The following is a 25,286-nucleotide window of genomic DNA, read 5'->3' as shown; positions in this document are numbered from 1 at the left end:
ATCAAGGTAGTCTTGCACTCTAAACGCCTCTATAATGAGGACATCCCTCTGTTTCGTGTTATTTTTTCCCCAACCTGTATCCTGGCAGGTCCCACCTCCTGTGTTCGGATTGGCTACTAAGAGCTACTTACAAGCGGTCTGCGATTGGCCAGTTGAGAAGTCGTTCATATAGTCTTAGTAACCATAAACAGAGGGACATCAGTTGCAGAAAAACACTGGGAGCCAGGCAAAAATCGGTTTGTCAAAAAAAAAAAAAAAAAAAAAAAAAAAAAAACCGAAAATCGGATTAATATTACTCATTATTCAGGATAAATTGATATTTCACATATAACTATTTTCTTTCCAGTACATTTATTCAGCCGTTTACTTTTAATAAAAAGAAAAACACAAATATTTTTTCTACTGTCAGAACGACAGAGTGTCAGAAGTTATAGAATCGATAACCATCCAATCAGAACGCGTCGTCAAGCTGGTGACGTATAGACAACTTTCGTCCAATCATCTGACGTCTAAATATATCAATCGCTGGAGGAAAAAACATAACGCCTCTGTTTCGTCATCAGTGAAGCTCAACCAACCTTGATTGCATGTGATTTTTACCGAAGACCCGCCCTATTTTCGACGCTACTTTCGTTTTTACCTTATAAGAAGCACTGTGTTGTGACTGTACAACATTGAACACGCTAAACGTACATTTTCAAGATAAACTAATATGTTTGTTTCTTTCCATATAACAAATGAACCTCTTTAAACTCAAGGAAAGTAATGTCAAAGAGTCCAAAGTTAATTGGCTGAGAAAGCTGTCAGCTGATAGGAGACATCACTGTTGTGTGCGCCAGCACCATTTCCACGTCAGTAAATTTGACTGTGGAGGAGATTACCACCAGTGACAGAATATTTATCTATCCTACAGAAAAACAACAGGGCATGACAGCACCACGTGGAACTGTCTAAAATGTAAGCTTTTATTCAGAGCAGTTATTGCGTGGATATTATATTTTCTGAACGCTGTGACTAGTCTCTTTGACAGCCTGCTAAGCCAGTGAAAATGAATCTGAACAACATTTTGTATTCTTTGCCTCAGTGACAACACCAATGTTTTCATGGCTTTCTGTCATGGCTTTTTGACAGCTGCCCACTCGCAAAAAGAGACACGGAATATTATTAAACAAAACGAGAAGGACACGATGTCGCGTTTCACGCGTTCTTCTGTGTGGTTTTTCTGCCGAATTCAGGATGACAGGATGGCTGTATTATCTGTTCTGTTGTTTATTTGTATGCAAGTCGTTTGGTTTCTTCATTCACATTCCACATCCCGAAGTTGATGAACACTTCAAAAGATGTCCATATTGTGACGTACTGGTCGCATTACGTGGTCTGTTTCGGTTTTGACAGGCGATGCTAGCTGTCACAAGCTAAGAGGCTCGCCAAGCTTATTGGCCTACTAATCAATTCAGCTTGAATCAACACCAACCTTTGCGCATCATGCGACTCATTTAGAAACATCGCGGAGTATCCGTTTGCAATCAGAGGACGGTGGCGTTGTTTATGTGGTTGGAAATGATGGAGCCAGTGTACTTGAGGGCTGTCATGATGACGTTCTCAGCAGCATCATGATGACGTTGTTCTCAGTAGCATCATAATGCTGGATGTTAGTACGTGGCCATTAACACTGTACTAAGACTTATTGGAATACCTACTTGTCTGTCTAGGCTTGTTATAGATTGTGCTTGATTACATGGATTGGTTGTGGATAGTGACTTTTAATAGTGGAGTTTAATTTTCACTCCTGTTTAACTGTATGTACAGATCTAGATGAGTTTGCTAGATAGTGGACCAGTCAATGGACTCAAATGCAGAGAGCAAAGATGCAGCTCGTTCAACAGTACAGTTGGTTGTTTTTTGCCTTGGGGTGAATGCTTTTTAAAAAAAATATATGTTATTTTTTCTCCCCTTTTCTTCCCAATTTGGAATGCCCAATTCCCACTACTTAGTAGGTCCTCGTGGTGGAGCGGTTAATCACCTCAATACGGGTGGCGGAGGACAAGTCTCAGTTTCCTTCGCTTCTGAGACAGTTAATCCGTGCATCTTATCATTTGGCTCGCTGTGCATGACACCGCAGAGTCTCCCAGCATGAGCCTCCACATGCTACTCTCAGTGATCCACGCACAAATGACCACGCACCCCATTGAAAGCGAGAACCACTAATCGTGACCACGAGGAGGTTACCCCTTGTAACTCTTCCCTCCCTAGCAACCGGGCCAATTTGGTTGCATAGGACAGGGGTTTTTAACCTTTTAGGACATGCGCCCCCCTACTTTTGTCTAATTTCACTTGCCTGCCCCCCCCAAAAAAACAAAACAAAAATAATGCGAACGTATATCATTAACATATTACTTAAATGTGCTGCGTATAGCGTGCATAACATTAGTTACATTGAAACATTAAATATAAAAACAGTTTACCGAATTCAGTGTGACGGCTGAGCCTGTTTCTGAGAGCACATCATGCCAATCCGTGGTTCAATACCAGACACAGCTAACCGTAAATCATCTTCCACGGTTAATAAGCGTGAGCGGTACTTGCTTTTGATGTAAGTAAATACAGAAAATGTGGCTTTGCAGAGCCAAGTTGAGGCAAAAGTACATCAATTGCAAGTCTCACAAGTTCAGTATACTCTGTCTCCACTGACAGCCAGAATTCTGACAGTGTGGTCGAGTCAAACAGTGCCTTCAGAGTGTGGTCACTTGAAAGGTCCAGAAGGGCATCCTGCTGATCTGAGTGACAGACTTTGACTGCCACAGTGGTTTGGCTGGTCATAGTTTGTTTTTGATTTGTTAAGCTTGATTCTTTACGACGAAAAAAGTCAACCAGTTTATCTTTTAACGTTGGGTGTTTGGTTTGTAAGTGTCTTATCAGTTTCACAGGTTTCAAACTGTCATTTGCTAGCACCTCAGAACATACAACACGCTGTGGACGTGGTTCGTTATTTAATGTGATGCATGTGAATCTGTATTTTAACGACAAAGTTCTTACATTGTAAGTTCTAAGTTGCACATTGCATTATTTCCATGTGATGCAAATCATGAAGCAGAGGATAATGCTTTCACTAATGCTAACACTATGGTTTAGATAGTAATGTCATTATTGTCGATTGTTTCCTTTGATAGGCCTTTATCACACTTCTGCTTTCGCAGAGACAACTTCCGCTGCAGTCTGTTTCAGTGGTTTCAAAAAGGTCTTCATGCGACATACACAACGGGCAATTAGGCAAAGAAATGTGTGACACAGCAGTTCCCTTCAGGATCAAAGCACATGTTTAATTTTTTCAGGCAACATGAAGTGGTTTTAGTTCCAAAAATGTACTGTGATAAACTCTTTGGCCTTTAGTTTCATGAAAAAACTATCGGAACAAAATTAACCGGTTATAATTTGTTACCAGCATTTAAAAATAATGTTTTCACTCCGGAACAATTTAAAATCACTTTGTTCTGCTTTTTGGTTACATTCTGCTAAAAATTTATTTCGGTTTTTGTTTTTGTTCCTTGAACCATTTTTAGTCCCTGCAAACACGAGTACCTTTACACATTAAAGAGCATTAGAACAAGACAGGGGTATACATTATGTCACAAAAAAACAAATAATCATATATTCTGAGTAAAGATTATATTAGTTAGAGTATTTGCAACGATAACGATCATATTGCATTCATGTACTTACTAGGGATGTGCACGAGTACTCGAGTTCTCGGGTATTCAGACATGGCAGCAATGATCGATCATGAAAACGATGATCAATGGTGATCATGCATGATGTGACTTTTCACTTAATTCGAAATTCAGTGACAATTACCTGACAACTAAACACACAGGTGTCAAAGAGGGAGCTTATTTTTAATTTTGAGATTGATTACGTTGTGACTTTGAGGGGTACATTGATTGTCAGAGAAGTCTCGTAGCAACCAAACTGATATACGATGCTGCAATGCTATCATTACGGTAATCAAAAGAGAAAATGAACCGTGTTTTGAACACCTGTCTCTGCAAAACATTTGCTAAACACGTTTTATTATAATTTAATGTAAGAACATTGACTCGTTAATGGATATTCAATAAAAGTGAATGTTTGTCACTGACTGTAAACCTCCCTGTCCTGTGTGCTGAAAAGATTTCCACACGAGTTTCCAAGTTAGAAGTCTGACATAAAGTGTCAATCCATTGCACTATCCCCAGTTGAAATGTGGAAATTTCGACTCTCTGAGTTGAATCAAATGCTTCATGAATCATCACAGAAACAACAATACAGAGCATCATGGCTTTCCCCACAGGAGCTAAAAATTGGGGAGACACACACACACCAGGAATGTATATACAGCAGGCGAGTGTTTCAAACAGCTAAACAGAGCACAAATAAATGGAACAGAATGCAGTGTCTTCAAAACAGAACTTCAGCTTAACACGCATATTAAAAACGTGATGATTATGGCGTCTCTTATTAAGCCAACTGCGATTTGAAAATAGATGGTTCAGACAGTCACTAAAAAAACTGGTGCGCGCTTACTAAGATTACTACATTAACCTGAAGGAAGAACATACAGACGCACGTTGTGCACATTTTTTCATTGTTGTAAACGTGGAGTGATATCCTTGTGGTTTGAGTATGATGATTGGGGAAGCGTCCACTCGTGAGTCGCGACCGAATGCAATGTAAATAAAACATAAAGATGAAAATGTCCTATTCTCTACAACTGTATTATATTTACAAACGGGAGATGAGCATGTTGCAATAGTGAAAACAATGACATTAAAACACTTAAACGCTGTTTCTTCGGACTTGAGTTGATCACTTTCATCCTCTGGGAGTAAGCTGAACAGTGTGCGCAGCTCCTTAAGAACTGGGAAACTTTGCGCTGATAATCGCCTCGCTATTATGTATACTATTATATATTAAAGTGGTAGATAACTCATATAGTGAGGTGCCGAGTTACTCCAAAGAAACAATTAAACGTCTGATGTTTACTGCCAAGTTGGCTCAATTTATTTAGAAAAACTATGATCGTCCATAGACAGATTGATGGGCGGATGTTTGGTTACGCTACTATTTGGAGCCGGATGTGACGACATGCAGACTGTGATAAAGGCCTATATCGTAATCACTCTAATGGTGACATCACACAAAACAACTAGACTATTTGCAACAAAACAACAAAAATAATAGTACAAAAGAGCTAAAACATCTATGAATTCTTTATAACAACTATTTAAATTCCCTCATAAGTTCCCTTTAACCTTGGAAACATAAGTAAATAATTCAAGCGCAAAGCATTGTGGGTATTCCCCATAGCTTAAATTTTGTACTTGATATTTGAGTTATTAACACTTAAAATGTAGGCTATGGATTTATAAAAAAAATAAGATATTTGAGTTATGAGCCCAAAACTTGACATTTGATGTAATGTTTAAGCCTAATTAAGTCAACTTTTATTTTTCCAGTAATGACAACATTAGGGTTTAGACTAGAGTGTATGTGGTAATTGACATGTTTCTTGAATCACAATTAGGCTAGTTAATTACAGCAGCCTTAATTGCGATTATTTTTCTGGTTGATTGTGCAGCTGTACTTTCTGCATTATCTATTAATTTATCTATGCATTTAATCTTTAATGTGTTGATAATAGTTCCTGAAGCTTCTAAATAAACATTCCAGGTCATCCAGATCCGCTTTGCCTTATGTGTCCTATTCTGATATGATCATTTTGAAATCCTTGCGACAGCACGTCTTTTAAAAATCGTATGATTTCTGTGCTGCATCTGCTTTGCACCCACAAGACACTATTTTCAATAATGGAAGTCTGAGCTGACACTACGTGGTTGCCACATTACCTGATGCTTTGTACAGAGATTATCTCCAGCTTTAAGCTCTGGTCTGAGAACCAATGGGGAAGTTGAAAGCCCACCTTGAGCTGTTTCACTGGAATGACCATATATAATGTGCCTGTATCTCTCTTGCCATCAAACAAAGACATACTGTATAAGATTGAGGTTGAGGTGACAGACTTTGTAATCGCATTCTGTTTTCACTCTAGATTCACGATGGTGTACAAGAATATATACATCGTTCAAGGGGAGATTTCTATTGTTGTTGCTGCTATCAAGAGGAACTCTAGATGGAGTACCCATACTCCTTTGGTAAGTTACCCAATTTAGTGTAATTACTAGAACATGGTAAGTGTTTTGTCTTATACTCCAGATCATAAATTTAAATCTTGATATGCCAGAAATTTACAGTGATTTTCAGCCTGAATGTCCTGACCGTGAAATCATTTTTTGTTATAAGGGCACATTCAATGGCTTTATGTTTCTCAGAATTCATATTTAAAGGTGCACTAAGTTTTTGATAATAGCAATTTTTAGAAATATGTTGAAAATGATATATACTCACATGAGTTGACGACTCCATATCAGAAACCCAATAAAAGCAGTTTAATTTTACACAGAGCAGGTTGCCCCCTCATGGGCACTGCCATGCACTGTCATGCAATTGACAGTGCATGAGTTACTACCACTAATAATGACGTTTACTTTATATAGTGCTTTCAGCCAAGGCTCAAACATAAAAGTACATGTACCAAATCAAGCAAACAAACTATATAACAACAAACACAATATACTTGCTACAAACAACAATGGAGCCCGAGTCTACAGTATAGTCCAGAGTGACGGTATTAGCAGGAGTGTGATCCAACAGACAGTCCAAACAGAATAAGATAAACATGAAAGATAAAATTTCCAAACAAGAGGGAGTGATGAAACAAACTGCTATGTCCTGCAGCTCTCACGGTACAGTGGATCACGGATAAATGGCGTGACATCAAACCGCAATTGCGAGTACACGTTGGTCGGAGAGAGCTCGCGGCTGTGAGGTCACAGTCCAGTGTGCAACAGCGCACACAAATTTGTTTGGATTTAATCCAAGAATGGATTTTTTTTAATCCGAGAAAACAGAATAAAAGTAACAAAACAGAAGATAAACAAACATACTCTGTGTAAAGTGGCAGCACTTAATAAACAAACCTCTAGTATCCAGGATGCTGGGTGTCAGTATAAAGTCCAAAACCACAAGTACTACTGGGACCAACAGGACGGAAGTGCACCTTTAAATCTTATAATGGTTATTAATCCATTACTCATTGAAATAACCTTAATATATCAAATGTTATTGTTTCTGAAATCATAACCTTCCTAATTATTGCTAACCATAATGAAAAAAATGACTTATGACTTTTACAGGATGAAGAACAGGATCCACTACTTAACAGCTTCAGCCACTTGAAAGAAGAACTGAATAAGATAAGAGGTTAGACATAATCTAATTCTGCATTACAGTAGATCAGTTTAAAGAACCATGTGTCTGGACAGTTTTCTGTCCATTTGGGGTCAATTATGTTTATCCGATTTAGTAGTTTTATAATAGTGGCTGTCACAGATTACTTTTTTGCTTGAGTACGATCTTCCTAGTAATACAGATTTGTTTGTTAAAAGTCTTTCAGACAAACAAAATAGTACGTCATCAAATAAGTTTTTTTCCCGCGTTTTCTCACAGCACCTTTTCATCTTTTCCTTCATTCAAGACTTTATTTAAACAAAACACGTCCAAATTAAACAGACTCATTTGGCATTCGCAAAAGTGCTTCTTTCCTGCTACAGAACAAAAGCATATTTAACCAGGTGTATGCTAAATTTCCTCAGAGAAAAGGGATGGCCTTTTCAAATCAGTCAATATTATATTTTCCATTGTCTTAATATTGGGCTTGTATGCCACCTCATAATTTTTGGGGTCCCATGGAAACTACGACATTGTTTGTTCATTTAGTTAACCAAATGCCTCTTAATGAACAGGACTACAAAGGTAAATGTTATGCAGTGTTGTGCAATTGTTCCTCTGTTCAAAAAGAAATGAAAATTCCTTTCTTACTTTGATGCTCTTGGTTATGAATAGGTATTGTAATCATGTTATCATGTTAACACTTCCAAATTGGTCTTGAATGGAAATGTATTTTTTTTTTTTTGTTCTCTATTACTTTTTATGATAACTTCCATGTCATGACAGCTGATTAAATACTTTTAAAGACAACTTAGGCCTTAACGACGACAACTTTGATAGAACTTCATTTTCACAATTCCAGTGACTTTTTTTAGTGACACCTATAGCTTGTCTATAAAATTACAGTAATAACTTTAGATCTTAAAGGTGAAACTTGTGTTTTTCTATATTAAAATTCTTTTAACCCTGCTTTATATGCAGAAACAATTAAAAGTAAGACATTTTTAGGTTGATTTTACCCAAAAAAGCATGATCAATCACTGTGTTCTGTTGCGCTATCAAAAAATGGCCCTGCTTGTTTGAGCATCTCAGCCAGCCAGACACAGCAACATTGGCTCAACCAATGGGGTAAATTTGTTTCGAGACTATCTGCTCGGCCGATCTCTGGACAATGGGAGGAGTGTACAGGAAACCTGTTTGGAAACAATAACTATTTTTTTTATTTGGTCTGGTGCCACGAATGGTGCAGAAATTACACACTTCACCTTTAAGAGGGCATGAGCACTGATTAAAAACAAGGCCTTCAGACTCCCTGTTGGGTAACGGTGGCACAAGTTTTCCTGACTAACAAATTCCCTTCATTAACTGCTCGTTTCTGAAAGTCCCGCTCAGCATGCCTGGCCTGAGTCATCATAGTGAAGTTCTGTGCATTAAGGGTAGGGGGGTTGTAAGTTGATGAAATGTGCAACAGCTCTCTGCTCTGTCTGCATGACGTAATGCCTCTGTAATGGAAGCCTTGGATGGGGAGTCCTCTCTCTGGATAACACTGCTGCTCTGAGATGGACAGGAGCGCCTGTGTCTGGACCCATGGAGAAATGTGCCAAACTCCACCTCTGACCAACAGCAAATGCCCTGTTAGTTCTCTTGCACTGTGTGGAGCAAGTGTTAGTTTTTATTCACCTACTTCATAGTCTTTCATGGATGATGTTAGTGTGTTCTGCAAGCCTATGGGTAGGATGGCAAAGTAATTAATCAAGAGATTTCTAGAAGTATTGAACACATCCATTCAATTTTGTTTTATTAGAGGTTCCCATTTGTGTGTTTTATCCCATGTAATATTTGGTATTATTTAGGTGTTTTCATGATCTTCAGCCATGGCTACAGGTTATACTTGTGGTCTTCAACAAAATCTAATCATGTATAACCAGCCTTACCCTCACTGATTGCCTCTATTTGCTTTAGATTTTTTTAAGCTACTCTATCTATTGGACTAATATAGGTTCTAAAAAACGCAAGCGCCTAGTGGGTGTACAGGAATAATAAATAATCCATTTTCAAATACTTTTAAGATGCTAGAGTGAGTTGAAGTGGGTAGAAAGGGTTTGATCATGTTAAAATGTCAGTGTTTTATTTGGTGAACCATTAATAAAATGTTATGTGTATCTCTTAAATAGTGTTGTGTGGGATTTAGTTGCCCAGCTGTCTTCTTAATGAAAGCCTATTAATTCCATTCACATTGTGGCCATTTAATCATGGCCAACAACAAAAGCTACCGCCAAAGGAAATTTGAATTAGCCCCAAAGGTTTACTGGCCACTTTCGCTGGCTTGATAATGGTTCCATTCTCCTTCCTCTGCACCAGCCGTTTGATTGGCAGGAACATGTGTCGTATGGCGGCAGAATGCAGCTGGAAGTATATCATCTGCAGTTTTGGTTGGGTAAATATAGCAGGGAGACTTGTCATCCCGAGAGATAGATTGTTCTGGGAAAGGAAGTGATGTCTCTTGTTCCATAAAAAAAAAATAAAAAATTACTCTTGTTGAATGAGACCATTTTAATATTTCAAAAACAAAGAGTTTACAGTCCTAGGTTTAGTACTTCTAAAACATTTGCTGGCACTTTTTCTACCCCACCTACGCACACACCATACCTGACGGATGACACAAGCAACGTAGGGTAGGCAAGTTTCATTTGCTATACAAGAAACAGTCTGAGAAGGTCTTTTCTTGTTTGAAGCAACAAATTAAATGAAAACCAATATTTTCTTGTTTGTTGTTGTTGTTGGTGGTTGTTATTAACAAGTACTTTAAAAGATACTACAAGGACCCTACTTTTATTTCAACAAATACAGTGTCATCCCTGGAATTTCAAGATGTTAACAGATTTATTAATGATTATTTCAGCTGGAGTAACTTGAACAAGACTTCTTGAGTGAGCTGCAGTGATGTTCAAGTAGTTGTACTGAGTTGGTGATAAGCAGAACCATATAACATTTCAGGGCTTTGTCCACATTTTTTTCTCTAATTTTGAGGCACAATTTGTGGAATGGATTTAAATATGGAGAAATATGTTAATCTAAGATGAGAGTACTCCTATTGGTAGCTGAAAGCATAGTCAAATTAGCCAGAATATGAATGTAATATAGCTGTGTGGCAGATTCTTTGTGAGCCTGCTGATAAGTCATTCACACCTTTTAAAGGTTTAATAGAAATAGAATAGCATCTAGAACAATTATTTTGATATGTAGGCTAATAGTAATATTTGTTTGCCAATTTACAGGTTGAATGTAAACTTTACTCATCTCTGTTGACAGCAGAAGCCTCTTGGGTGTTCTTGTTAATCCTGAGCCACACTGGAATTACAAACAAGCAACTTGAGGTGACAAATGAATGTCAGTGCATTCTTGGGTTGGTGTTATTTTGGTGTCTGCTTTTAGACTCTCTCCATTTTTCAAATCCAAAAAAACATACTGGGTTTTGGTGGTATCAGAAAATGAGCTTTAGATCTTTAGGCTAGCTTGGTGGACGGCAGCTCTGTAGATCTATTTGTTTTGTAAGGGAGATATTCGAGCTATAAGACATGTTATGTTTAACATTAAATTGAGAACTAGGATTCAGTATGGGTCAAGCAATTCCCATGGATATTTCTGATATTGGCTCTACAACAAATATTGTACCTTTGAGGCAATAGGAAGGGGGATGGAAACAGTACATTTAATGAAGATGTCTCACCTGCTCATAGTATTCACTTTTTATACACTATTTAGCCCCAGCCATAGTCCTTTAAAGCTTTGAATCTTTTTCTCACCTCTTTCCCCCTCCCTTTACATCAAAGGTCAGGTTTTTGACAAGTCTGCAGAGAAAGCTGACGGGCTAAATCCTCTCATTTTTATTCATACAAATACAGGTTTAAAGATGACACCCAGCAGATCCAGTGCCAGAGCTTTATTTGATTGACAACTCTCGCTTAGCTTGTACTAGCCTTTTCTCTCATGTGGTTTTTTGTATTAAAGGAATTCAAATGTCCATCTTTAATAAGTCAGACCACACCACCCATTGGTTGGATGACAACTGAGTTTTGTAGTTAACATTATAGTGATACTTTGATCATGGGTTTATTCATCTCCAGAGCAAAAGACTGTTGAGGAATCCTTTAACTGTGCCTTGTTGATTAAGAAGCTCTTTGTGCCCTTGACAGACCCTTAGGCCTACAGTGTTTGAAAATAGTATTTGCACGGTCTTGTCTCCATAAATTTGGGAAATGGGAAACAACCTGAAAGATAAGTTATTTTTCAATGAAAATCTTGATGTCCATTGCACTTTTGTCACTTTTTTCTTTTTTGTTCTGGATGTGTTTTCTTTAGTTTCACCCTTGTAGTGTCCTTCTCTGTGTCAGTGTTAACACGCACATGTAAAGTGTTCTGGAGCTCAAGGTCAATTGTGTGAGCTGTCTCAGACACACAGCTGTGTCTGTGTGCTGCCGGCCCAACAAGGGTTTCACCTGGGGCATGTGGGAATATCCTGCACTCTTGAGGCCCTGTGGACTCCTCTGCCATTTGATATCTGCATATATATCATACCTAAATGAGCAGTAAGAATGCACTTTGGCAAACACAGAGAAAGAGCAGTCTTAAGTTAGAGTAGACAGCCACATATGTAAATATGTTTACTTATGTTGGCATATGTTGCCAAGAAATGTCCCCAAGTGATACTTAAGTTAATGTGATCTGCAATGATTCAATAATAAAGCAACTTTTCCCACACTTAACGGATGTACCTTGTGTAAAGATTCCGCTGGCCTGCGCAAAGTCCTCCCCTAGTGTTTCTATGAATGACGGTGTTTTACTCATAGGTGACACTTGTTGAGCTTTGACGATGACTACATTTCACAAAACTTACAGGGAAAATGGCTTTATTTTTGTTTAAGCCAAAGTGTGTAATTTCTTACAGAATTTCTAAAGGAATTGCAAAAATGCAGGTGCGAAATTTATATAAATAAAATAGTCTAGCTCTCTCGCCGCTGCTGGCATGCCAGTGATTACCCCTAGAGTGTAGATGAACTTATTTTCTCAAGAAAAACATGAAAATTCTGAGTTTTTCTCAGAATAAATGCAGTGCTGTTGTTTTATAAGTTACTTTATTATAGAGCTCTACTTTTTGTTGCCAGTGTCAGACACTTTTGTGGCATTCATGATTTAAAAGACTTTTATGTCGAATCCTTGAATAAGTTTGAGCGAAACGTTTGTGGGTGCCCGTATCATAGCATGAGGTTATGCATTGTATTGTATCGTGAAATTTGTGTATCATTACATGCCTAATATTTACAGCATAAAAAGAGCCTCCCTTTGCTCTGTTTTAACTGTGGGCTAATAAAGCGATGATAGTTTCTTATTTAATGTGGCCAATCAACTTTGTTTCAAAATAGTCTTCAAGGGAGCGAGAGGTGCAAAAATAGAAAAAAAAAAGTAATGGGGGTCGACCACTCATGTCCTTGGCAACATAATCTGAGATGCCAAACAAATAGAAAGTAGAGCGTGAGTGCTCTCAATTTCAAATGTGATGTTTACTCCAACTGGTACATCATCCAAGGTTTTTAATTACAAAATAAAGTGGAAAGAGAGAACTAGTGATCACTTCATCAGTGGGCAGGGCATACATATAGTATATAAGGAAATATAATTTCATAATTTTTTGATGCCTTACATTAAATACAGCTTTTTTCAATTGAATGTAAGGTTCTGCTTCAGACATTGATTCTACTACTTATCTTTTCACTTGCTTAAATGGTGTGACCATTTTTTTGTCTTGGATCTACAAAGATAGCTCTGCCTCTCAAACCTACAATTAGTAGGTTATGCAGCCATCTTGCTTCATTGCAGTGGTTCATGCGTTTGCTTTTGGTTCCTTTTTCAGAGATCTAAACACTTTCATTTCCGTTATTTCCAGGCATACAGGGAGCATCCAGCCACCGATCAACATGGTCCACATTTGAATAATTTTTTATTTTAGAGAGACACTGGGACAAACGCACACCTTAAGTTTAGAGGTGCAAGTTAGGACAAAAACTTTCAAAAGAAAAATATATAATTGCACACTCTCTTACAAGTATATTTTATTACCAACGTTTTGGCAACAAGCCTTTATCAGAGTACCTTGATAAAGGCTTGTTGCTGAAACGTTGGTAATAAAATAAACTTGTAAGAGAGTGTGCAGTTATATATTCCACATTTTAATAATGACATTTTATGACAGTCGTGTTAACTTTAGTAACATTAATCGTGTTAAAGTCACTATGAATAAATCCCCCAGCTGTTGTTTTGAATGAGTAGGAACAAGTTGTTTTGAAGGGACAACTAATAGGAAACCGACAAATAGTCCTTGAAATGGTCCATACTGAATAAAAGGAAAACACAGATTGTCCGATTTACTAAATCATATTATTTGTGATCTACACAACAAGATTGTTTTTCTCTTCTAAACTTGTTTTCTTTCGAAAACATTCTTTTAAAATGTGCATACTACTAGACTTCCGGTACAGAGTGAATGTGAACCAATCAAGTATGTTCAAAAACATGGGCAAAAAGCATTTTGGCAGGGGATTTGTAGTGTCAGCATGCTTTGCTTGGGACTTGAGGGGAAGAGTAAAAGTGTTAAAAGTGTAATTTTATGCATTTTTGAGCAAGATGAGAAAAGGGGAGTCTTAAAAGTGTTTAATGTTGTTATTTTGGGATTTAGAACCGATTCTGTTACGCTGGGTTACCATTTTGGTGAAGAGTGGAACTTTTGCTTAGCATGAGGATGGGTACACAAACAACATGTTACATGTTAATGTTGCTTTACTCAAGGACCAGTTACTAATCAGCATTCAGCATGTTAATGTATGCTATTTAGAGGTAAAAGTTAGCTAACTAGCATAGTATTACAACATAAATCAGTAATGTGACCCAAAAATATTATGTAAAACTGAAGAAATCAGTCATGTTAGGGACACATATAATATTACTTTGAGGCTACTTAATTGGGTCATTTAAAAATAACTATTTCAATATGCTGAAATTATGTGAACAAATTAGTTTTCAGACAGAGTTAATGAGCTAAACCAAGAGGAAAAAATATATTGATGTAACTTGTTTAATTCATTTTGAACTGATGTTCATGATTTAATCTTGTAATTTCAAAGCATTTTTTTCAGTGTATGTCTTTCCCTCATTGGCTTGTTTTTATTTGCTATGAATTAAAAATACCATCCCTGACTCAGGTCTATTATCATTAACCTCTAGTGCTAAGCTGAAGGTTTTAAGGTAGGGTAACTCTCCCGATTGGAAATGTCAAAGAGATGAGATAGGTGCCTAACCTGCTGAATGCCGAGAGTTTCACTGGAAGGAATTAACAACTGCTGTCCCCTGTGGAGAGAGGCCTCCTTCCATTACGCCAAATCTGGCATCCTAGGTTTCCATCACAAAACAATTCTCAACAGTCCCCGGGTCCTCCTCGCCACATTCATCTGCCTGGCTTAATGAGAGATAGGAAAAGAGCACAGAATGCACTGCTTGCTAATGTTTTAACCTTGCAACTGATCCAACACATGGTTGATTTCTGGGTATTGTTGACAAGCCTAAGTAATTATGGCATAAGTTAATTGCTACCATTGTTCTTTCTATGATAGTTCGAGAAACCTTGATCTCAACACATGTCCGTTTTTAACTTTAGTTGTTGTGAATGTCAGTGGTTGCGTTGTCTGCCAATTGCTCACTACACGACTCTCTGTCGGCACCCAGCGCTTCAATGCAAAAATAGCGCAAAATTAACTAAAGGGCTACTTACGATACAAATTAATGATGTAACAATTACTTTTGTTATCTGTAACACATTACTTTTTAAAAGTAACATTCCCCAACTCTGCAGTTATTAAAGAGAACGTACCTGTTTCACTTACCTGTCTGAAAATGTTAATATTGACAATATCAAGACAAAATCAGATGTAGCCAGCTGCATATAGGAATGATCTTAAAAGTGGGAGGGACATGTTATAAAACAAATCAGCTTAAGAAATATTATTTCGATGAGGTAACATTATGATAAGTTAACCCTTATATCTATCATATATAATAACAAATAATTATATATCCTGTCATTTAAATACTTTATTACTGATTTCAAGTTATTATTTGTAATTTAATGCCATGCAGATATAAACCTGACTTTGACTGTTCAGCCAGTCTTTGATGAAATGCAGTGGGTACTGTCTTTGATAGATTGCTGCTAACACTTGTGTGTTTGGTTTGCTACTGAAAGAATCATTTGGCAAAGGGTTCTGCACGGTGTTAAAGTTATCGTTTTAATCGGGCGGCTACAATTTCTTTACATGATGACTGAAACTGTACAGTATAATGAAACATTTTCAAAAATATGAGGGGGATGAACCACAATTTTAATGGATGCCCTAGGTACTTATCATGAAAATAAAAATAAAATTGATGAATAAAAATAGACCATGACAGAGATTTTCTGTTACTCAGTCCAACAGTGTGATGGATAAAGATTATTTCTAGTGCATTATTTCTCATTTCCTAAAGACCACATGATTAAATAAGTTACACCATCCCTTCCCTTCCTGAAAAAAATTTAAGTAGGTAAATACATTTTCTTGGTAAGTAGGTAAATGTTATAACGAATTGGTGCATATAGTAAATGAAAATTATTTAATATCATTCTTCTTTTTGTTCACTTGGAAAACATACTTTGATTATTTTTTTTACTTGCAATAAACATTTTGGATCTAGTTGGCTACAACGGCTGTTTGATTGAAATTATATAAAATAAATAAATAAATAAAAAAATCTCTCTCTTAAGCCATTTCAGAACAAAAACCAAAAAAATCAATATATTTGTGCTTTAACCTTGTGCGACCCCACATCCTCCTGCATGGACATTGTGTTTTGTTTTCGCTGTATGTTTCGCTGTCAGTCAGTTAAACTGACTGATTTCAGTTCAGAAGACTCTGGGCTGTCAGTTAAAGATTAAACTTTTGATGCACCGAGTCATGTAACAAAACAACATGGCACTGATCACAGCAGACTGATCTTGCACTGCTGCCATTACATACAGACAGCACACTGGAGGTTAAGTAATTCACCTAATAGGGAGCATCCTATAGCTTTCCTAAGTAGCCAAGTGCATTCACTCCTGACATCCAACCAAAAGTTCAATTTCAGGCTGCAGATGATGTTTGCATCACTCAACATTGTTGGCAGACAGAGGACAATGGTAATTAGTAATTAGATTCAGAATTTATAATGTCTAATTTTATTTTAACATAGTTGGCAGTGCTTGGATGATTCTGGCCATTACTTGTATCAGAATTATTTATGCTATTATTTATTTATTATTCATATAATTATTTCTGATCGGTAAAATGCTTCAGCACTGGCTATCACTTGTTTGTTTGACTGTGCAAAGAGAGAACATTGAGATTTTGTTGCCAAAGTAGAAAGAAGACCATAGCATATAGAAAGCGCTATAGAAAGACTTTGTATAGCTTGGTATTGTTTACAATTTCACAATTTAGTCCCACTGTCCCCATATGATGACATAAATTTTTAGGAAAACTATTTGCTTTTTTGCATGTTTATTGGGGGCTACTGGTTACAAATAAAAAAGGAATGAAAAATGCACACAGCAGTCACACTTGGGTCTCATAATGTTAAATATATATATTTAAATTGTCATCAAATGGCTGATAAAATTGAGATCAACCACATGGCCCAGCCAGACATGGAGCCAGTAACTCTTTCCTTCTCCCCTCACAAACATACTTTGAATGTCACATAGAGTGTGTAGCCTGTAGCCTGTGGATAGACTATAGACTCCACTAAAGTTGCAAAGCTTGGGCATGAAAAATGCAATGCATCGCTTCAAGTAGTGCTTTTCTGTAGGTGTGCCGAAGTGTGACTTGAGCACTGTAAATCCAGAGTACATGCTTCATATGTAAGTCATCCGTCCCTGTGGTAAGTTTAACACCCCCAGCATTATACTGGTGTCACTTGGGGTGGCAGCGTGCTCATCATGGCCTCTGTCCCACTGCAATAAAATGCTCAATAAGTTGCGATGATGGATGCTTGTCTCCTCTTTGCCAAGCAGCCACCCAGTGCCGGTTAGTAGCTGTAAATCTGGCCAGTTAACAGTGCTCTAACCGGGGACTGACAGTCAGGGCTTAGGCACGATGTTAGGTGGGGATGCAACTGTTGTCCTGTTTTAGATCCTCTCAACAATGTGCTGAGTGCATGGTGGGGCCCAGCCCACCATTAATCATGCTTTGGGCTGTAAAAGGCTCTCAGGGCAGGAGTGCGTGTGTATGGAAGAGGTGGAGGTGGCATTGCTGACAGGAACAGAGGACAAGAAGATGGAGCACGACGAGCTGACTGACTCCATCTGGCTTAAATACCCCCCAAACATGTAACCCCATTTAAAGAGGAAATGTTATAAAGGTGTGTGCGCTGCAAGGTTAAAACAATTATATGAACCAGAGAAGCGAAACGATGTAGACCTATCGCTCACTGCCGTGTTGTCTCTTTTGATCACTTATTGTGGGATTTGGAGTGATGCTGCCTTCAAGAGTAAAGCACCCAAAATGAAAATTCTGTCATCATTTGATGACACCCATGTCACGCCAAACCCTTTTTCTTTCATGGTACAAAAAAGGAGATTGTTGGGCAGAATGACATCCTCAGTTACCATTGACTTAATTGTATGGAAAAAATATTGAGGACGAGTAAATGATGACAGAATTTTAATTTTTGGGTGAACCATCCCTTCAAGTCTCATAAATGGTGTAAAATCATCTCTTCATACATTTGATATGCACACAATTTGGAGGAATAGACAGTAAAGAACAATGATGTGGTCACTTGAGCTTTATGCAACATTTATTTTTAAAGACACCATCCACTCAATAATCGTGGTTAAATTTTTATGTACCATTGTGCATTATTTTTATTCTATCAACAAAACCCCTTTCTCTAGTTTCCTTTTTCATTGATTGACCCCAGCCGCCATCTCAATGTACTGTAGCAATTTTGCATGGCACTGAGGAAAAATTGATTTGTACTTGAGGCTTTCAAAATAGTCAAGCTCCTTTTGTAGAGAGTGGTGAAGACATGCAAATTGACTCAAGTTACACTGGCAGCTTTTGTTGTGAGGTCTACAGTAATCCCTCATCAGCACAGCAGATGATGATTAGCAAACAAGACTGCTTAATTACTTTCTGCCTTCTGAATTAATATCGCACTCATGTAAACAGAGGCTCTGCTGGCTGGATTGAAAGCAATGTTTAAATTAAGCATGAAATTTCCTTCAAACGAGCTTTGAGGCATGACAAGCTCATGTAAGGAGTGTTTTTCTTCATTGAGATGTAGGGCTGTCAACAGGGCTGAGAAACAAAATTAGAATATATCACTTAAATATTACCAAAACTGAAATTATATTCAAGTTTTAAAGACATTATTTCAGTGTGGGGAAAAAAGCTACAAGACATTAGTAGCTGGGTTTGCATCCACATATTTTTATGCAAATTTTAGGATATTGCATAAAAAATGCTGGATGACAACACCAAGATGCAAATAAAATCTCCAAAATGCGCATTAACTTATTTGCTCGCTTGAGGTGGATTAATTTCTTATTCGATAAGAAGACATGCGCATAAACTATGATGGAAACACCTTTACTGAATAAACTCCTATAGAACATAGATAGAAACACATATGTGCATCAAAAATGTCATGTGATTTTGCCTCAAGTCATGTGATTGAATTATTTGTTCATAACTGGACTAAGGACCAATATCATCATAGCATCAAAATTATTGCTCTGATCATTCTGAAATGGTGAAGCCAAAGCCTACGTAGGGTGTGCAGAACACATGAATCGTATACAGTCTTGAACTGTGCCAAAAAGCAGGTTTATTGACACTTTAGTTTCATAATATAAATAAAGAGAAAAATCTTACAGATCCATACAGCAAAGTCGTAAGGATGGAGGAACGCACATGATTGCGCACACACATAAGAGACTCATTACTCCTTATATCAAATGCGCAGTTGCTCTCAGACATAAGAAGACAAGAGGTTCTTCAGAGCGTTTTGTCTGCGCACAAAATGTGTTTTACTAAATGAAACAAAAGAGTCACAGTGGCTACAATTCCCCTAGAAGTGACCATTTTGTTCTCTTGAATGCATTGAAACATATTTTGTGAACTGTTTTTGCGATACGCTTATTTTTTGCATAAATTAAATGTACAACTTGGATGAAATCTAGGGTTGAACAATTTGGACAAAAAAATTCTAATTGCGATTATTTTGGAAAATGTTGCTATTTGAGATTTGAACTGCGATATGAATAACACTTAAAAATAAACTTAGTAAGTGATTCTTTTTATTAAGTAATTGGCAAACATGCTCTACTGCCAGTAGAAATACTGTTCAACAATGGGTGTTCACACTTGAGTCTTCTTAAAAAGAACCAGACTAAAATACAGTGAAACATATATATATATATATATATATATATATATATATATATAAGGTTTGCATCTACACTAGGGCTGGGTATTGATACAGATTTCCTGAATTGATTTGATTTGATTCCGATTCAAAAGCTCGCATTTCACTTCGATTTAGATTTGATATCAATTCATATTGGTTTATTTCAGTTATAATGTCCCATTTGCTTACATATGAAAGAAATTATTTCCCAGGTAATGCTGTTAATTATACAAGAGACCTTCTAACTAGGAACATTAGGAAAATATTAATTTTAATAATTATATTTTATTACTTTTTCATCATATTGTGAATATTTTGGCTTTATACAAATGAGCAAATCAATGTATTCAATCAGTAAATAAGATTTTATATTTCATATATAATTTTTTGTTACATATTTAATGTTTAATTGCATAATTTATACTATTTACAAGTATTTACATTGATTTGTTGAACACATGCTAAAATAGATTTACCTCATCTGTGCTATGCATGATTGGAATTAAATGTTTATTTTTGATCAACAACTGACTGTAAAGAACAGAAAGGGTGGTATTAAAAGAGACATTTATCAATGGCAAATGTTGTGTGGATCTCGTCTTTGGACACATATTACACAAACTTGTACTGTCAACATGGAGTGAAAGGATCTTGCTGCTGAATACTTCACCAATAAACTGCACAATTACTGGTAAGTGAAATGTAAACATTTTCCAGCCAGTTGTCATTACCATATTGCTTCCGAAAGTTTTACTTTTTTTGTATATTCAAATCAGTATACATTACATGCAGTACGACAAATACTACCTTGTTGTTTAAATACTTTACAATTTAAATATTTTTTCGCATTACAGTAATGAGTTTTTTTTTTGTTTTGTTACGGTAATGAGAATAAAGGTGCTTAATTGTCAAGAAAATGTCACAATTCGAATAACCTTAATGGTCTTATAATGGGCTTATAATGGGCTTAATGTTCTTGAAGCAAAACCTAATATCTTATTTCATTCTTTTGATTTTGGGGTAAAACATACCCCAGACATGAGTTGATAAAACAGGACTTTGCCTGTGTAGCTAAATGCGTTTAGTAGAATGTTGACTGATTAATTACTACTTTATCGCTTCAGATCAGATTCAGTTTCACAGTTAAATAAATGGTCATCTCAGTGCATCTGGGATGTCAAAGGTCAGTCCATGCAGTTTTACTTCCATAATGTCAAATGTCAGCCATTATCAGTATAAGGATTGATTATTTTTGTGCAGCTGTGTTGGATTGTTCTTTTAATGTTCTGTTAAGTATAATTCTTATGAGGTGGTAATTTCTCCAGGGACCAGACTTGTGGTAGACGCCTGTTCACTTGTTACAGCAGAAGGAGAGGGCATTGGCCCCTAATATCTCCACATTGAGAGCTGAGGACATCCATAAAGCGAGGGGTATTAAGGTAGGTTTTGGACAATTTCAACACCTCTGACTTTGTCCCTCAGCCCTGATGAGAATCCATTCTTAAAACAATCCGCACCATTGTGTGGTGACATGTTGATGGGGCAGTCGGTATTTCCAGGATTGACAAAATGAGCATGTATCTGCAATTTTTGGAAGTGTGAAGTGTTAGCTTTCAGTGTGCAAATCAGAAGAGTGCTATGTTTAAACAACACAAGGCTGGGGTATTTTTAGCAAGAGGTGAGCGGCTCAATTTTGGCATTTTTATGGGTTGTTGCTATCGACTGTATTGTTGGTGTTTCTTGTCAGCAGGGTTTCACATCTGATTTGTGTCATGTCAAGAGCGCTTTATTGTCTGTCTGTTTTCAGTGAACTCACATGAGAATGCCTAAGGTGAGAGAAAAGGTGGGGCGATCTGCTCTGGTGTCTGTCACAAAGAATCTCACCAAATCTGCAAGGCCCTGCTTTGCATGTAGACCAGGCTGAATTAACACAAAGCCTGTCTGCTTATGACTGAAACGATTAGCCTTTGTTAGGTGTAAAGAGTATGTCAGATGTTGTGTTTTCTGAATGTTTGCATCTGGTCAGTGCAAAGCTAAGCAGAACTGCCAATAGAGGAAAGGTGTGCGATTTAATGGCATCCGATTTCTTTGAAGACAAAAGTTCAATGTAACGTTAGAGCAAGAGTGGTGATTACTTGGATTTTATTGACAATAGAGAGACTTATGATGTTGAGAAGGTTCTCTTTTTGCAAAGCTGTCAGACTGGAGAAATCAAAGCGCACAGCAGACTAGCAGTACACTAAGCCCTGGTAGAGGGGGAATGGTCTGGGATGGGGGGTTTGCAGAAATAAGGGCCAATATTAGTATTTCACAGGCAGTGCCTTGCTTGTGTGGTGTTCAGATCTTAAGCCTAGGGCGTCCCTGTGCGAATCCCAGACTGCCTTTATGGACTGAGCTAATAAACCTCTCCACACACACGCGTACACACACCCCGAACACAGCTGCTTGTTATTTCATGCCCAATAAGGACCCTGTGACCACGAACATTCTAATACACATTTCTAATTAAATAGGCATTGCTGAGTGCATTCAAGTCCAACTGTCTTGTTTCGCTCCTTGCTCTGCATGCACACACACATACACACACACACAGACAGACTGACAGGCTTATTGGCGAATAAAATTCAAACTACACTCACCATGTCAATGATAGGACAAACACACCCCCTCAGTGTCACCCATACAGCATGCACACAAAGGCCATATAATTTTATAGGCAGATGAAATTTCATAGAGAATGTTGACAGTTTTTTGTCACTGTATACACTTTATCTAGCCCTTGTATTATTTTTGTATTATGTACTATATAATTATTTCTACCTTTTTTGATTCAACAAACTGTTGAGTGAACTACTGTTTTTCAAAATTCTTTATTTTGGGGAATTTTATGACATTGATGCATTTGATCATGAAGCCAAGGCTGTATTTGGATAAAAATTAAACTGCAAGCTGAGGATACATGGTTAGAATGTAAGCTATTCAAAACTGATCATCAAACGCTCTATGGCCATGTAGATGCAACGACCAAATGCGGCTGTCACTCCCCTTCTGAGTACTTAACAGATTTCAGTTTGTTTACGCATGTAACAAATCCACTCTACAACTACGACCACTCCCAAAAAAATGTAGGTAGTAATAGCCAAAGTTTCATTAAATCAGTGTATACAGAACCAAACTGAGGACCTTGTTGTAAATACAGTGACATCATTGATTGCCCATCTGAGATGCAAGTCTCTCTTCTACAAGAGTGGTGCTAGCAAATCACAAAAAAAAAAAGGTAACGCATTTACTGGAATATAAGTCTTCAACTGGAATATACCAGAATATATATTTATTTTTTCATCATCTGAAAGGTCTTGCAATTTATAGTCTGAAGCGACTTATAAGCATAATTTATACGTATCTGATTTCGACCGGTCAGACATGACTTATAAACATAATTTATACATTTCTGATGTCGGCCAGTAAAACACATGCACAACAAAACACTTATGCTTACGCACAAACATATGAAAACATCAATCATAGAGACGGTGGTAGCATTTTAAAGTTGACTATTCAGAGTATTCTGCCTTTACAAAGTATTTTATGCAACCAGTTTAAATATTCTGTCCCATGTGGCGGGGTGAGAAACAGACTTGGAGAGGCATTTATTGGAAATAATAATTAACAGAAAATGTTCAAAAAAGGGAATAAAGTGTTCGTGGAGGAAAGTGTCCAAAATAAAGGAGGATCTGACACCCTCGCATTGAATGGAGCTAAGTGTAGGTAAGGGGAGTGTCCATGTGATGGTCCAAGAAGTGGGCGGGGACTGACGACCATATGCATTTCCCTCATAGGGGAAGCAGGTTTGGCAGTGCATCTAACTCGGCTAGTGCCCTCCATGCTTGGCGAGGATGCCAGTGTGTGCACACGAGAAGATAGAAGCTAGCTTCCAGAGGAGAAGTGCACTCTGCGTTTTTATGGCAGTGGCGATGGGGCTCTATCAGGTGCCCCTCATCATCCGCTGCCCAAACGAGGCTTATTAAATTGCACCTTTCCTTTCTTGCCCACTACCGTTGTGAGCCTCGCTGAAGGACAGCCCTCAGAGGCAGAGCGACGATAATGAGAGGGAGGGGTGGGTCATTCTGCCACATCGATCATAAAAAATGTTTTCCGAACAAACCACTGTCAAATGCAACTCCTCGCAAGCACACAAAATGACATTCCACTCATAGCAAAAACATTTACCCAGTGAACCAGATAATTAATGCATAGAGAAGAGTGTTATACTGTATGTCTATGTGTTGATATTTCAACACAGAAATATCAACATCTAGATAGTCGCTAACATTAATGAATGAATAGAATACAGCAGACAAATTGTTTTACTCAAAGAGTAAAAGCAGTTTATTTGTATACAGCATAGATTTACATGTGTTAAAAACAGATGTGGCTAATTTGTCGCATTTTTTTTTTCATGAAACACAAACATAATATGAAAAACTTACAGACGGTTACTTAAATCAGAATCACTCGTTTTAAAACATGCCAAAAACACGTGATACGATGTGTAAATCCTGAGGTAATCTTCACAGAGCAAATGCTGACATGCCACTGAGTGGTTGAAGGGAAGTCAGGCGGCTGGTCCCTGGTCGTATACTGCCTTCCGCATACAACCTGTCTCAGTGCAGTGCGACTTATACACATGTACGACTCATCAGTGTTTTTTTTCTCTTAACAATGCAATTTTTAACTGGTGCAGCTTAAAAGAAAATACGGTAAATGTCTTCATTCGCAGATTGTTTTACAAGTAGGGTTGGGAACCGAGAACTGGTTCTTGTTCAGAACTCAGGGCTCGAAAATAAGGACTGCCCGATGGCCCGGGGCCAGTGTGAGAGAGATTCGGGCCAGTTGCTAGAACTGTCACTTGCCCGATTGGGCCAGTGCTGCATTTATAACATAAGTGCAAGCAAACAACATGCGAGAGAGCACAAAAATTACACAGAGTGAGCAAGGTCTTCCAATCAAGCACTCCGAGAAGAGAGAGCATGGTTATATTTATCTTGTAAAGATGCGCGAGCGCATAATATACTGGACGCGGCAAGGCATAGTCGCGTGGCAAGGCATAGTCACGTATGCGCATGAGTGTGCAGGCACCGAGCGTGCTCTCCTAGAATTGTTCTTGCTCTTTTCCAAGTGTCTTAGCAGCAGCAATTACCAATGTGTAGAAAGGGATTGCATGTCTTGAGCAATATTTTAAGTTTCCCGGTACATTCTGTGTTCACAGTGCTCGAAATTCCCACAATTTTCATTTTAATATGTTGGTGAAAATTAGTAATCTACACATTGGAACATAAGAAATCAACAGTTTCTTTCTGTTGGACCTTTCTGTTAAATCCATCTCTCTGCACATCTCTCTCATCATCTCTCTCTGTGCAGCATAT

At 37.6% G+C, this 25,286-nt stretch overlaps 1 protein-coding gene across 2 annotated transcripts in view; it reads left to right on the top strand.

The window, feature by feature from the left end:
* Nucleotides 1–318: 318 nt before the first annotated feature.
* LOC127413491 (Golgi-specific brefeldin A-resistance guanine nucleotide exchange factor 1-like) overlaps nucleotides 319–25,286 on the top strand; it is a 121,175-nt gene continuing 96,207 nt past the window's right edge. The window contains exons 1-3 of one of the 2 annotated variants that reach the window (XM_051650671.1): nucleotides 319–957; nucleotides 6,086–6,188; nucleotides 7,290–7,356. In XM_051650671.1, the coding sequence (XP_051506631.1) occupies nucleotides 6,093–6,188; nucleotides 7,290–7,356 (163 nt within the window). In that variant the 5' untranslated portion in view covers nucleotides 319–957; nucleotides 6,086–6,092. Of the gene's footprint in view, nucleotides 958–4,092; nucleotides 4,378–6,085; nucleotides 6,189–7,289; nucleotides 7,357–25,286 lie in introns of those variants that run through there. The other variant, XM_051650672.1, reaches the window with a different exon arrangement.

The sequence above is a fragment of the Myxocyprinus asiaticus genome, chromosome 23, assembly GCF_019703515.2.
Source record: "Myxocyprinus asiaticus isolate MX2 ecotype Aquarium Trade chromosome 23, UBuf_Myxa_2, whole genome shotgun sequence".
Taxonomy (NCBI): domain Eukaryota; kingdom Metazoa; phylum Chordata; class Actinopteri; order Cypriniformes; family Catostomidae; genus Myxocyprinus; species Myxocyprinus asiaticus.
This window is presented reverse-complemented; position numbering and strand designations above follow the sequence as displayed.